The following is a 15014-nucleotide window of genomic DNA, read 5'->3' as shown; positions in this document are numbered from 1 at the left end:
AAGCCTTGATGAAGTAAGTTCATTCACAGGGAAGCACAAGCGAGCAGGTCCATTTAGTGCATCTCTCATCAGAAAAATTAGAGAAATAACTTTCTTGCGGATTCCAAGCAAGTAGTGGATGGAATTAAAAATAAGATGAGAATGTTATGTATGTGAACTAAATAATAGAACACAAATCATATTCTGTAAGAAAATGAGCTACCACCTCCATTTTCTATCTCCTTCTACGAAGGGTGGTAGTCTCCCTTCGTTTTGTTTTTGATTTAAAAAACATTCTTGCTTTTCAACATGTGCAAGGGGTTTTTACCGTCCACTCCACCTTAGAATTCATAATGCAATCGTACGTACAGCTTGGGTCAGTATGAGGGGAAGATTCCCAATTCACAGGGATACTGTTTATAGAGGGAATTGGAGATTAATACATTTGGAAAAATAATTGAGATGGAGAAGAATGTAAAACACTGAAACAATATGAAAATTTTCTCTCTGAAGTGAATATGAAATTTGAAGCAATGACACTTTTGATAAAAACACAACATTACATTCAGGTTTAACTAGAGATAAAGTATAAATTTTAAGTATACATAAACATATAAATTTTAGGTTGAATAAAATGGAATTACAAGTACAAGTTTATCTTCTTCTGGCGAAAATTACATATATCACAATAATATCGTGAATACTGGGTAAAGGATATAATGAAAAAAAATGTAATGCAACACTGTCTCTGTCTGGATTCTGGAACAAAGTGTGGAAACTGTTAATCGCTACAACATGGCTTTGGTAGCGCCATCGATTTCATGCCACAACCACTACCATGGACCTCTTCTTCTTCTTCATAGACCCTGTAATCGATTATTAAATAATACAAATTCTTCATTGTCATTCATCCCTCCTGTCAATGCATCTTTTTCTCTTTCAGCTGAAACACGGAACAGAGACTCTGTGGTTCTAACCCAGACTTCAGACCATCAGCCTACCTTATCTCAAAGTGTAAGCAAGCTCTGCGAGTCCGGAGACCTAAACGAAGCTTTTCTTCACCTGCAAAGAGAAAATGGGCTTACCAGCATGGCAGAGCGAGCTGACACCATTAGTGCTCTCTTACAGGCTTGTGGCCAAAGAAAGGATATTGAGACGGGGCGAAAAGTTCATGAGCTGGTTTGGGCGTCGATCCAATTCAGCAATGACTTTGTTCTTAATACCCGTCTCATCACAATGTACTCCATGTGTGGATCTCCTTCAGATTCTCGCCTCGTTTTCGATGGACTTCAGAGGAGGAACCTATTTCAGTGGAATGCCCTTATTAGCGGCTACACAAGAAATGAGCTTTGGGATGAGGCGGTGTCTGTGTTCTGTGAATTACTTTCCACCACGGATCTTAGGCCTGATAATTTCACCTTACCATGCGTTATTAAGGCTTGCGGTGGGCTTTCGTGTTTGGAATTGGGACAGGCAATTCATGGCATGTCGATGAAGATGGAACTGGGTCCAGATGTGTTTGTGGGTAATGCTCTGATTGCTATGTATGGCAAGTGTGGATCAATTGGTGAGGCAGTTAAAGTGTTTGTGAGAATGCCCGATAGGAATTTGGTTTCTTGGAATGCCATGATATGTGGGTTCTCTGAAAATGGGCTTCCGAAAGAGAGTTTCGATGCATTCAGGGAGATGCTCATTGATGGGGAAGGTTTCACACCTGATGTCGCAACGCTGGTGACAATATTGCCAGTTTGTACGGGGGAAGGAGACATTGAAATGGGGAGGGTGGTCCATGGGTTAGCTGTTAAATTAGGTCTGAGTCATGAAATAACAGTAAACAATGCCATGATTGACATGTATTTGAAGTGTGGCTATGTAATTGATGGCCAGGTCCTATTTGAAAAGGCCATTCACAGAAACGTGGTTTCTTGGAATACCATGATCGGTGGTTATTCAAGAGAAGGATATGTATGCAGAACTTTTGATCTTTTACGCCAAATGCAAAAGGAGGATGGTGCAACAAGGCCCAGTGTAATAACCATCTTGAACGCATTGCCAGTTTGTTTAGAACAGTCAGAATTGTGTAGATTGAAGGAACTCCATGGCTATGCTTTTAGAAACGGGTTTCAATGTGATGATCTGGTGGCTAATGCTCTTGTTGCCGCTTATGCAAAATGTGGGTCGCTGAGATTTGCAGACCATGTCTTCTATGGCATGGAGACCAAAACGGTAAGCTCTTGGAATGCAATCATTGGTGGATATGCACAGAATGGAGACCCAAGAAAAGCGGTAGATTTGTTCCTGCAAATGACTTATTCAGGCATAGAGCCTGACTGGTTCAGTATTGGTAGTCTGCTTCTAGCTTGTGCCCACCTGAAATCTTTGAGGGATGGAAAAGCAATTCATGGTTTTGTGCTGCGCAACAGTTTGGAAATGGATTCCTTTATCGGTATTTCACTAATTTCTCTTTATATTCAATGTGGAGAACCATCATCTTCGCGGATATTGTTTGATGGTATGGGGGAAAGAAATCTGGTGTCATGGAATGCAATGATTGCTGGGTACTCACAGAATGGACACCATGACAAAACCCTTGATCTCTTCCGCCAAATGGTGCAGGATGGAATTCAACCTTCTGAGATTGCAATAATGAGTGTGTTTGGGGCTTGTGCACAGTTGTCAACATTGCGGCTTGGAAAAGAGGCCCATTGCTTTGCTTTAAAAGATGACTTCATTGAAGATCCATTTGTTGGCAGTTCAATCATAGAAATGTATGCAAAGAGTGGTTGCATCAAGCAAGCTCGCATGGTTTTTGACAGATCAAAGGAGAAAGACGTGGTGTCATGGACCGTAATGATTACAGGATATGGACTTAATGGATATGGACAAGAGTCCATAGAGCTGTTTGAAAGTATGCAGAGAGAAGGCTTGAAGCCAGATGGTTTCACATTTGTTGGTATTTTGATGGCATGCAGCCATTCAGGGCTGGTTGAAAAGGGTCTAAAATACTTTCTAGAGATGCAAGGGGAGCACAGCATTGAACCTCAGATAGAGCATTATGCTTGTGTGGTGGATATGCTTGGTAGGGCTGGACGCTTGGATGATGCCATGAAACTCATAGAGGAGATGCCAGTAGAACCAGATGCTGGAATTTGGAGTGCATTGCTCAGTGCTTGTAGAATTCATGGCAATGTTGGTCTGGGGGAGAAAATTGCTGAGAAGCTGTTAGAATTGGAACCAGACAAGGCAGAAAATTATGTTGCAACCTCAAATCTTTTTGCAGGATCAAGGAGGTGGGATGTTGTAAGAAGGGTGAGAGGATGGATGAATGAGATGGGCCTGCAAAAGGAGGCTGGCTGTAGTTGGATTGAAGTTAAAGGGAAAGTTTATAACTTTGTAGCAGGTGATGATGTGCTTCCCGAGTCAGAAGAGATGTGCAGAATGTGGCAATCACTAGAGGAGAAGATAATTAAAATTGGATATGTACCTGATACAACTTTGGTGCTACATGAGTTGGATGAACATGAGAAAGAAAAGATACTGCGAGGACATAGTGAGAAGCTTGCTATTTCTTTTGGTCTGTTGAAGACGACTAAAGGTGTGACACTGAGAGTTTGCAAGAACCTTCGCATATGTGGGGATTGCCACAATGCATTGAAGTTGGTGTCCAAGGTGGTGGACAGGGAAATAGTTGTGAGGGACAACAAACGTTTCCATCATTTTAGACATGGGTTATGTTCATGTGGAGATTATTGGTAGGTGGAGAATAGAGAATGAAGTTGTTCGTGTTTGGTGTAAGTTTGGGATGTTGATAGGCTCCTAATGTTATTTCGAAGTGCTCTTACAATGATGGAAGAGATTTCAGCTGCTAATGGTTGTAAGACAGGTCTGAAAGAGTAGAAAGAGCTGACAGGACAAGTTGTTCGTGTTTGGTGTAAGTTTGGGATGTTGATAGGCTCCTAATGTTATTTCGAAGTGCTCTTACAATGATGGAAGAGATTTCAGCTGCTAATGGTTGTAAGACAGGTCTGAAAGAGTAGAAAGAGCTGACAGGACATGTTGATTGAATATTGCAATAGGGAGAGATGGTGAGCAAATTCTTCATAGAAATGGAGCATGGAGGCATTACAGACTTTGGTATGCTAATTATTTCATACAAAGTAATACATTTATAAGAGAATGGTCTAATCTTGAAGATCTTATGACTCGATAATAACAAATTAGTGACATGGGAGATGTGGACAAACAGATGTTTGTTGCCATTTTTTTATGGAAGAGCTTTTTTTCTCTACTATTGAGAGTCTGCTTGGAGGAATGTAGGGGAAAATAATTTCACATTTGAGGAAAAATTTTCTTTTAATCAGGGTTACCTTCAACTTTTGGAGAGTTGGGCACCTGCAGTAAACCTGTTTCAGGCATCTCAGTAAATGTAGCAGGTTTTGAAAGGATGGGTAGTGTTTACTGTTTAATATAGGCCTAACATGCATTTTATATTAGGAACATTAGGTCTAAATGTTTCAATTTTAATCCCATTTTCACTCGACTATTTTCCAACTCATTCATTTATTGCTTACCAAAGTGTTAACCCAACTATATGGGGTCAGCTTCCTGAATCCTGCTTTTTTATGTTCTACTCTATTTGAGGCCATATTTATTATTAAATGATTGTATAAAATTGTTCCAATGAGAAAGCATCATTTATAAAGAAACTTGGTTGGAGAAAGGAGAAGTTTCTGATCTCAAGATGTTGCTTGTGTTTCCTTGAAGGATGAACAGAAATTTGTACTATTAAAGAATCATTGAGTGGCTGCTCTAATATTGAATAATCAACCAAAGATAACTCAATAACTCAAAGTGTTAATTTAAATCCTAATCAAGATGTTGAGTTGGCTCATTGTACTAGCACTTGGATTGGACACAAGATGGCTTTGGCCCATGAATATGTAGCAAATGAAAGATTGAAGGAATTGTGAAACCAACATTTGAGATTCTCAAACACATACATACCTTCTGTAATAGGTGTGCTTGGTGACCTCATGGACAGGTGGGCATGCCTGGTAGGTATTTATGTGTTTATATACTGCTATGGGGTGCCTAGTATTCCCAGTTGTTTTATTTATCAACCTTAACCAAATTCATGTACTGATTTCCTTGAACTTTGCACATCATAGTGTTCCTTTTGTTCTGCAAATTGTTGGTTCACATGTCTATCCTTCTTCAAGTGACAAAATGTTTACCTTCTGACTCGAGTTTGATCTTCTTTGAATTAATTCGTGATCTGACACCTATCAAAAACCCCCAGCTTCCATGGCATACTGGGTATTTCCCTTTGGATGAATGGTTGTTATTCTCTCTCTCTCTCTCTCTCTCTCTGTTTATTGTATTCTCAACCATGTTAACATATTGCATCTAGTTTGATCTAATACTGATTTATTTTAGTTTAAAGTTGAAAGTCCACATCAAACTCTTCCTAGGAATACAGATACCAAGGACCGTGTTGAGAAGTGTAACAAATATGAAGCTGAATATGTTTGCATCTAGGCATCTAATAGTTAAGTTTTTCTCCAAGAAGAACTTGTGTGGAGGCAAATAAAGTCCTAAGTCCTACAAACATGTTAGAAATGATATTCTGATTATTGGATTCCAACTTGTATTTGATGAGGACCACTATCACTTGGAAAGTTTCTTTTCTAGAACATCTGCAATGTACTTCTGGTGGTAGAAATGTGATTTAGTACTGTTTTTTTTTTCTGTATTTTGTTGAATAAGATGTTAATGTAAATCATACTAGACAATATTTTAACAATGGTTGATGGGTTCAGATCTCACCATTAGAATAAATGAATGAAATAAATTTAAAGTAACATAGAATGGATAAGAGAAAATGATAGAAGAAAGGGCAACCAAGTTCTGAATATTAATTGAGCTAATATGTACAATGTACTTGCCGATCTCACTCAACTAGTTTTGGGTATTCTGTTATGGGCCCGGGAATAGGATCGTGTCACGGGTCGGTCCACAGGGAAAAGCTCCTGTTTTCCCTTGTTCCTCCCTTTCCTAGCTGAACCTATCTTGGCGTCCTAGAGGGTGATTTGTCCAAGAGATCACCGAACTCTCCTTTTACTCTCTTTCTTGACTGGAAATTTGATATCCTCATTCAATAATGGGGTCTCCTTAAATAGGAGATTACAAGAGTCCTAATCAAAGGGAGTCTCCTTGCTGAATAGGGAGACTTCCAGTTCTATCTTGCTAAGGATAAGATAAGCTAATCCTAATCTAATAAGCTACTAACAAGATAAGATAAGAGCAATAGAATAAGATAAGAACAAGCAAGATTATCTAATATAATCTAGATAAGGCTGTTGTTGCCGAACTGGGTAGGATGAGAATCATTGAATCACTGCTGCTGCTGGCGGTGGGTCAGGTGCCTGTTGCTGCCGATGGCGACGGTACGTCTTCCCAAGGAATGCGTCCATAACATTACTCCCCTCCTGAACTACGAGCTTGTCCTCAAGCTCGAACTCTGGATATGTGGCGTGGAACTCTGCCAATGGGAGCCATGTGGCTTCGACCGATGGTAAATTACACCATTCTACCAAGACTTCAACAGCAGCACCAACAAATAGCTTAGCTGACTGATGGGGAAGCCCAGTACTAGTATCATCAGGAAACAAGTTGCATAAGATGTTGTTTTGAGGTCCTTCTTGAGAGCCATCAATCCCAACACATACAACATTCAACTTCAATGAGTATTCAAACCTCAGAGTAACCAGTTTTGCAGGCTTGGGATTTGAAACCTCATCATCATGTATATGAAGGATGATTTTAAGAGGATGAGATCGATAGATTCCTGATTGGTCAAGGTTCTCTTTTCCAGTAACCTTCTTTGGCCGCTTTCTCCTTCTTTGGCCCTCCTCTTCCTCATCAGGTGCATCATCCTCCAACTTATTCATTTCCGTATTTGTAGAAACACCATTGTCCTTAATTGCTTGCTGGTGGGCAAAGGCTTGAGCATCCTTCATGCTTCCTATAATTTCCAATTCAATACTCTCCCCAAATGCCTCCTTCTGAGCCAGCAATTGTGAGTAAATCACATAGAGTGGAGGTGGCAGTAATTCTGCTAAATTATGCTGCTGTAATTTCTTTGTATGCAGAACCCCTAGTTGGTGTTGGACATGCAAGGATGCTTTCTTCAGAGATTTTGGGAGACTTGAAAGGAACTTCTTTCGGTGTGCAATGGTCTTCATAAGGCTTTTCTTGTGTTGCTCCAGTTTCTCATGAAGTTTGCAGAGTTCTTTTCGCCGGAAAAGCTCAAAATTAAGCCGCCTTAGCATCAGGTCATGTGCACTATCTTTTGATAGTACAGATCCTTTAATATCTTGAGGAGCTGAACTGAAAAACTCTTCCTCAGGCACAAGTTCAATATCCGGATACTTTGACTTGAAATCTTTGCGCACCTTTATGGTTTTCACAAAATGAATTTTCTCATACATCAAATTGTGGAGCTGCAATGTAGTGAAATCTACTGGTGCCTTAGCACGTTCTGTTTCTGCTTTAACACGATCCTCTTCTAGCAATATAGAACGATTTACCTTATCCCGGTCATCTGTCCGTTGATTCCGAAAAAACTGCTCGCAGCGATACAGCCAGCCTAAGGGGTCTCCGTTGCCGTTGTACGACGGGGATTCCAGCCTGCTGTACTTGGGGATGACTGTGGCTACCGGGGCGACGTCCTGCTGTTCGTCGGACGACTCCGTCAAGTCTGGTCGACGGCTGTTTGTGGTTACAGTCCCTTCTGGATTCCTCTCCTTGTTAGAGAAATACGATTCCAGCAAGCGTCGCAGCTCCCGGACATCGTCTTTGACCTCATGAACCTCCACGCTGGTTTCCACGAGCCTATGCTCCAGTTCGTGGACCCTGGATGATAGCTGCTCCAGATCTCCCATGACGGTTGGCTCTGATACCAAGTTGTTATGGGCCCGGGAATAGGATCGCGTCACGGGTCGGTCCACGGGGAAAAGCTCCTGTTTTCCCTTGTTCCTCCCCTTCCTAGCTGAACCTATCTTGGCGTCCTAGAGGGTGATTTGTCCAAGAGATCACCGAACTCTCCTTTTACTCTCTTTCTTGACTGGAAATTTGATATCCTCATTCAATAATGGAGTCTCCTTAAATAGGAGATTACAAGAGTCCTAATCAAAGGGAGTCTCCTTGCTGAATAGGGAGACTTCCAGTTCTATCTTGCTAAGGATAAGATAAGCTAATCCTAATCTGATAAGCTACTAACAAGATAAGATAAGAGCAATAGAATAAGATAAGAACAATAAGATAAGAACAAGCAAGATGATCTAATCTAATCTAGATAAGGCTGTTGTTGCCGAACTGGGTAGGATGAGAATCATTGAATCACTGCTGCTGGTGGTGGTGGGTCAGGTGCCTGTTGCTGCCGGTGGCGATAGTACGTCTTTCCAAGGAATGCGTCCATAACATATTCCCTATATCTTGACGGCCTCTGAATGGAATAGGATGATAAATAAGATGCTTGTGATGTTTTTGAACAGGAATGAGTTTGGCCTTATTTTAAAAACCGAACATCCTTGCAAAATTTAAATTGCACTTAAGAGGTCTGTCCTCCATATGGATATTGATGTACGAAAATTTTCTCGGCACTTATACCAGTCGCCATATGAGGTAAATCAAGATACACTTGGGATTGGAGACCAAGAGATAACTCAGAGTGACCATTTCTGGTACCTTGGTGCAATAATTCATAACAAGGGAGAGATTGAGGAGGATGTCACCCAAAGAATTATAGCAGGATGGGCAAAATGGAGGGGGTGCATCTGGACTTTTATGTGATAGGCGAATACCACTGATTAAAAGGAAAAATCTATAAAACAGTTGCAAGGCCAGCTATGTTGTATAGAGCGGAGTGTTGGGCAGTCAAGAAACATGTCCGGATGGCAGAAATGTGAATACTAAGATGGATGAGTGGAAAAACTAGAAAGGATGGGATTAGGAATGAAGTTATCCTTAGGAACCTACAAGTAGCTCCAATAAGTGATAAAATGAGAGAGTAGACTAAGATGGTTTGGGCACGTGTATAGAAGACCACCAACTGTGCCAGTTAGACGAAGTGATCTGTTACATATTGAAGGGGCTAGAAGGGCTTAGGGTAGACCAAAAAGGACATGGGTAGAAGTAGTAAGAAATGATTTAAGCACTAATAGTTTAACAGTGGATATGACTTTAAATAGAATGTATTGGTGAAACAAGATTCATGTAGCCAACCCCATATAGGGGATAAGGCATGGATGATGATGATGGTGACTTGTACCAATTACCATATTTATATTTATACACTGCACTGTAAGTTTTATGCTGGAACCATTGTGTTGTCTTGGTCAAACTGTCTTCTGACCCACTTGGAAGTTGGAACTCCTAAACAAGATATTTTCCAATAGGAAAACTTGGAAGGCATAGGCTTGGTCCAATAAATAGTCATGAAGAGTTGGAAGATACTCCAATTCAATCCAAGTTTTTCTTCTGCAAACTTCCTGTTCATATGTTTAAACCAACAAAAATTACTAAGATGATTGTTGGTTGGTGGTCAGAACTTATGCTTTAAACCATTCAGAGCTTATTATACTTCAGAATGTTGTTTCTAAGATGGATGCAACTCCTTTAGTTAAAATGTATTTCTTATATGTCTATGACTTTTTTATAATCATTTTGGCGTTAGACTTAGTGTACTTGATGCATTTGTTGGATTTTAATGAGTTTCCCTAGTATATTCATGCCTATTCTAATTTTTTACTGTTTCCAAGCATTTCCTAAGCATATTTGAGTATGTATCTTAAAATCATCTTTCTGATACTCTTTATGATACTGATGCATCGAACCTTGTTAACATCATTAAACAATACACAATGTTCCATCTCTGACGTTGTTGCAGGCAGTATATAAGTGATGATAGACAATAAGACTATTGGATCAAGCAGGTACCTATGCAAGTGAAGCATATTGTTCCTGAAATCTTCCTTTTGCATATGGTTTAGACAACCTAAGCTGTATGTCTTCCCTCAGATGGCCTTGCATGCTTTCGTTTATGGACCCTGTCTTAAGTGTGGAAGAGTAAAGCAAACTTCCACCTTCTGTGAAGAAACCTCAACCAATCTCTGAGTGGAAGAACCAATACAAGAACAACAGTTACTATATTTCCCTGCCTCTCCTTCTGAAGAACCCAGAGAAAAACAATCTATTTCTAGCTAATTCTTATGATTTCTGTCCATGTTGTATCCATCCATTAACCAAATAATGAACCTAAACTTCTACTATTTAGTGCAGAAATAGTTGGTGTTTTAAATTCATTTGATATCTCTGTTTCACATGCATATATCATTTTAACGATCAACTACAAGCTTGGAGTTTCAAAACATAACAAAAGCTGGATGATATATATATATATATATATATAGTAATTTGATATTAGTATGGAAAATGAGATCTGACACCATTTATCATGAATATGGATGCAACTATCCCATCCGTTATGCTAATTAAATGCTTCTATTTGTTTTTTAAGCTGTTCTTTCAAGTATTTACATCATGTTAATTTTAGCCATACTTGCAGTATTTAGAAACACTTTTGTCCTTAGTACCTAACGAAAAATAAAAAGAAAAGAAACTTTTCAAGAATAATATTTGATTTTGCATAAAGAAAATAATACCTGAAAAAAATCATCACTGATCTTTATCTTAATTTTTTTGACGCCTGATCTTTATATCAAATTGAACTTTGATAGGAGGTGTTAGGGGTATTAGTGTGAATATTTTCATTGAAACCAACCCCAACCAGATATTAGCTCATTGTGAACTAGGGGTGCAACTTGGGCCGGGTTGGACCCAATCTGATATGTTAAAACCTCGACCATAAGCCCAGCATTTCCTTGGACCTTGGTTCGATGCAGATCATAAAAATTAAATCCAAATACCATATATCATATATATGATTGAACATATAATCTTACATTAGGTACTATGTTTTAAAAAACAATTTAGAAACGGAACCGTTCTGGCCATCGGTTTTCGGGTCGATGGTTTGACCATTTGGTCCGAATGGATGGCCTGTTCTGATAAAAAAATTTAAAATTTAAAAGATAATTAAAATAAAAAACGACCAAAAACTGTTGAACGGGTCAATGGTTTGACCACCTGAGTCAACAGGTTGTTGATTGACTCAACGGTTTTTGGCTAAGGACCGGATTTAGGATAAAACGGAACCAGTTGCCCGGACAATGAGCCATTTGTCATTACCATCCTCTCTCTCCTCTATCTAACATGAATATACTTTTATATATAAATCAATATGTATAATATATGATGTACATGAATATATAATTACAAGTATAATACATCAGGTTTGGGTTGCGTCATGTGTGTGTGACGTTGCAAGGCATCAGCCTTAATCTCAACCCTATTTTATTTATATCGTATTAGCATTTGTCAACCTTTTTTGTTTACTAGCAGATATATATATATATAGTAAAAATTATTAATATAAAAGATAATTTTTTAAAATAAAATCAAGAAGAAAAGTAATACATTGTGAAAAATTAAATTTTTTTCATAATCCTTGCGTATAAAGATTATTACAACTTTGAAGAATAATTGATTATATGATAATTATTATAATAAATAATTATCAATAATATACAAAAAAATAGAATCTAGAGAGTGGATAATCACTTTTATTAATTGGGTAAGCATTACTTGACTTTTACTTTTTACTTTTTCGTAGAGTTTTCTCTTTATAGCTATAAAGGTAAAAATAGGGTTAGTTGCGAATAAATAAGAATAACAATATATACAATCAAAGATAAGGTGTTGATACTTGATTCATTAACCGGTTTGAACCCAGTATGCATTGGAGGTTGAGGCTTTTAGTCTTTAAGGAAAAAACTTTAGATAGTGGTGGAAAATAGGGATGCCAATGGACCGGTTTTGGATTGGATTCAATCTGATCCAAACCTTATCAAATTGGATTTGGATGGTCTGTTATAGCTATAAAGGGTAAATTAGCACGTGTGGGCACATGTGGATGCTAAAGGTTTGCCCTTTACTTGCACATATCTTGTGCTGAATAATCTGACAGGATGGAAGCACATTATTCGAACTATTGTGAGGGCACATGCTATGCACGTGTGCAAGTAAAGGGTAAATATATAAGTTGATGTTATATAATCAAATTTATCTTTTATGACCTGCATCAAAACCAAGGCAAGTATCTTCTTTATAACCGTATAGATGACTATAATCTTTAAAAACATAGCAAGGTAATGTTTCTATATCCACACAAAACTGGCGTTTTGGGTGACCCAGAAACCAGACTTTCCTGTAGTTCAATGTGTGAATTGATTCAATGTGACTCAGAACCTTGAGGCTGTGTTTAAATTGGGAATAGAATCAGAAAAGCAGAAGAGACAAGCAATGTTAATGTGCCTTACAACCAGAGAACAATTGAGTTTTTGTTGTATTCTTTGCCATTTTAGTATATTTTTTTAATTTTAATTAATTAGGGGGATAATAATTCTCCAAATCTTGTTACTGATAAAAAATAACTTCCAAATCTGTCAGATTTTGCACTTGTATCTCACATTTCTACTCCCTTCTTCCCCCATACCAATATTTAGATTTTATACACAGATGGAAAGAATCCATGATGATTCTCAATCAAAGCAACCGGTTATGATTCATGTGAACTGTCTGTGTTTATGCCAAATGAATCTTTTGAGAATATGGTTTTTTTTTTTTTTTTTTGAGGGGAAGCAATAACTTTCATTAAAAATAATTGATAAAGATTACAACTGCCACCATCCAAGGGCCAGATGGAGAATCCTTTTACAAAAGCAGTCTCATAAACATGCCCAAAACAACTCTTGCCTATTGACTCCTTGCTTTGCTAAAGCATCAGCCATACCATTTTCTGATATTCTTGCCCAATTAATCTCTCTTGCTAAGCTTGAGATTTCTCTTAGCTGTTGTCTGAAAATCCACATGCCCAAGCTTCTAGTTTGCAGCCAGCCTATTACCAGTTTGGAGTCTCCCTCCACTTCTAACTGTTGCAATCCCCATTGCTTTTCCAATTTGAGACCTTGGAGTAAAGCAAAAACTTCTGCCCTTAGGGAGTCTCCCACCCCTACAGGGCCTGAATACAGGGCCAACACTCTACCCCCCTAATCTCTGAAAACACCCCTATACCTGAGGGGCCTGGGTTGCCTAGAAAGCTTCTGTCAAAATTCAGTTTCACTCCAGAGCAAGGCGGCGGGGTCCAACTTTCTTGAACTGAAGGGGAGAAGGATGTGGAACCAGCCATGACACTCCATCCTCTAGTGAAGTCAATAAAGGAAAAGTCTTTAAAAAGCTCCAAAGCTTTCAGCCAATGCATGATCTTGGTAGTGATGCCCTCTATAAGTGCCTCCTTGGTTCTTTCCTGCCCTTGGAAAATCCTATTATTTCTCTCCTCCCACACTAACCCTGCCCTTTGGTAACTGGAAGAAGCTAGAATTGAAAAGGTTCCGCACACATGAAGGAGGAGTCCACTTGCAACCAAAGAGAGAGGAGAACCAATCCCAAATACAAGAAGTAAAAGGACAGGAAATAAATAGATGGACCACTGTTTCACCACTCCTCAGGCAAAGGCAACAGACATGTGGGGATAGGCACCAACCTTTCCTTTTTCTTTGAAGTACGTTCAAAGTATTGACCTTTTGGAGAACCACTTCTGAGCAGAAAGTCCTAACGGAACAGGAGTAGCCCACACTTGTTTTGCAGGGAAAGGGGTAGGCACACCATCAGAACTGAGGGCAATCATATATTATCTGCTACACTCACATCTCTTCTCCTGCAGTCCGGATCCACTCCCAACCTTCCAACAAACACTTCCGAGATCCAGCACCCGGTGTCGACCTTATGGTCCTTGACTTGATTTACATTCTCTAATTCAGAGACATGCTTGCCCTCCACCTCCTCTGTTTCTAGTTTACATGGAGGAAGCTCAGAGAAGGATCTGGGAGCAGGGGTCACGAGTAAAGCTAGGGTGGAGGCAGGGGCAGAAGAGGTGGAGAGAAACCATAAGGCTTGGAAGAAGGGAGGGGATGGGGAAAAAAGGGACAGTCTCCCAGAAGTTGAGGACCATAAGGTCGACACTGGGTGCTGGGTCTTGGAAGTGTTTGTTGGAAGGTTGGGAGTGGATCTGGGTCGCAGGGGAAAAGAGTCGAGTGTAGCAGACAATAGTGAGGCTTCAGAAATCCCAAAGAAGACCAAAAATTCAAGAAAACCCAACATAGTGCATAACACGAAAGTTTTCTCAAGGCTAAAGGAGTGTCTGGTGGGAGCTGGACCGAAAAGTAAGTATAAAAAGATCTACAAGAGGAGAAGGATTAAACTAAGTTCTTCAAGTCAGGAGAAATCTTGCCCGGTTTCTTCATTCTCATCCAGTGGGGTCAGAATTAAACCTCGGCAGGATGGTTCTAACCAGGAGTGTTCAATCAATCCGGACTTGTCAGAGAAAGTTGTGAGGGGTGAGTCTGATTCGAGTGAGGTCTCTCTTGAGGAGGTACCGAAGGATAAGGAGATGAAGAAAGGTGGCGTGGATTTGATTCCAGTCAATAGAGAGTTGGAAGTTGATAAATCTCTGGGCTTGTTCTTTTTAGGGGGGGAGAATGTTGTAAGGAAAGCCTTGAAAGCTTATGAGAGAGAAAGGAGAGTTGAAAGCTTGAGAAAGGTCTCTAAAGAGTCAAGGGGAGAATATTGGGGTAAGGAGGAAGGCCAAGAAGAGTTTGGTGAAGTGGAAGATTGACCTGTGGCTTTGCAGGTGCATCGCTTCTTTGTCACAATTGTGGCAGAAATGATGTGTTTCTCTCTCTTTCTCTGTTTCTGTTGTTCTTGATTGGTTGGTTGTAGTTGTGTGGTCCGGGGGGTGTTATCTTAATACCTGCTCTTAGGTTGTATTCAATTTCTTTTTTATTTTAATAAAATTT

The 15014-nt window shown here is 39.4% G+C and overlaps 1 protein-coding gene and 1 pseudogene across 4 annotated transcripts in view; one reads left to right on the top strand and one right to left on the bottom strand.

The window, feature by feature from the left end:
* The first annotated feature begins 458 nt into the window (after positions 1 to 458).
* LOC104597831 (Pentatricopeptide repeat (PPR) superfamily protein) overlaps positions 459 to 15014 on the top strand; it is a 34344-nt gene continuing 19788 nt past the window's right edge. For all 3 annotated transcript variants that reach the window (XM_088902889.1, XM_019197915.2, XM_088902888.1), the window contains exon 1: positions 459 to 4113. In XM_088902889.1, the coding sequence (XP_088759015.1) occupies positions 775 to 3735 (2961 nt within the window). In that variant the 5' untranslated portion in view covers positions 459 to 774 and the 3' untranslated portion in view covers positions 3736 to 4113. The remainder of the gene's footprint in view (positions 4114 to 15014) is intronic.
* LOC148792088 (THO complex subunit 5B pseudogene) lies at positions 4107 to 13902 on the bottom strand (annotated as a pseudogene). The gene has a single exon (XR_016085386.1). The product of XR_016085386.1 is annotated as a THO complex subunit 5B pseudogene (transcript).

Source organism: Nelumbo nucifera, chromosome 4, assembly GCF_055504915.1.
Source record: "Nelumbo nucifera cultivar China Antique chromosome 4, China Antique-T2T, whole genome shotgun sequence".
In the NCBI taxonomy this organism is placed as follows: domain Eukaryota; kingdom Viridiplantae; phylum Streptophyta; class Magnoliopsida; order Proteales; family Nelumbonaceae; genus Nelumbo; species Nelumbo nucifera.
This window is presented reverse-complemented; position numbering and strand designations above follow the sequence as displayed.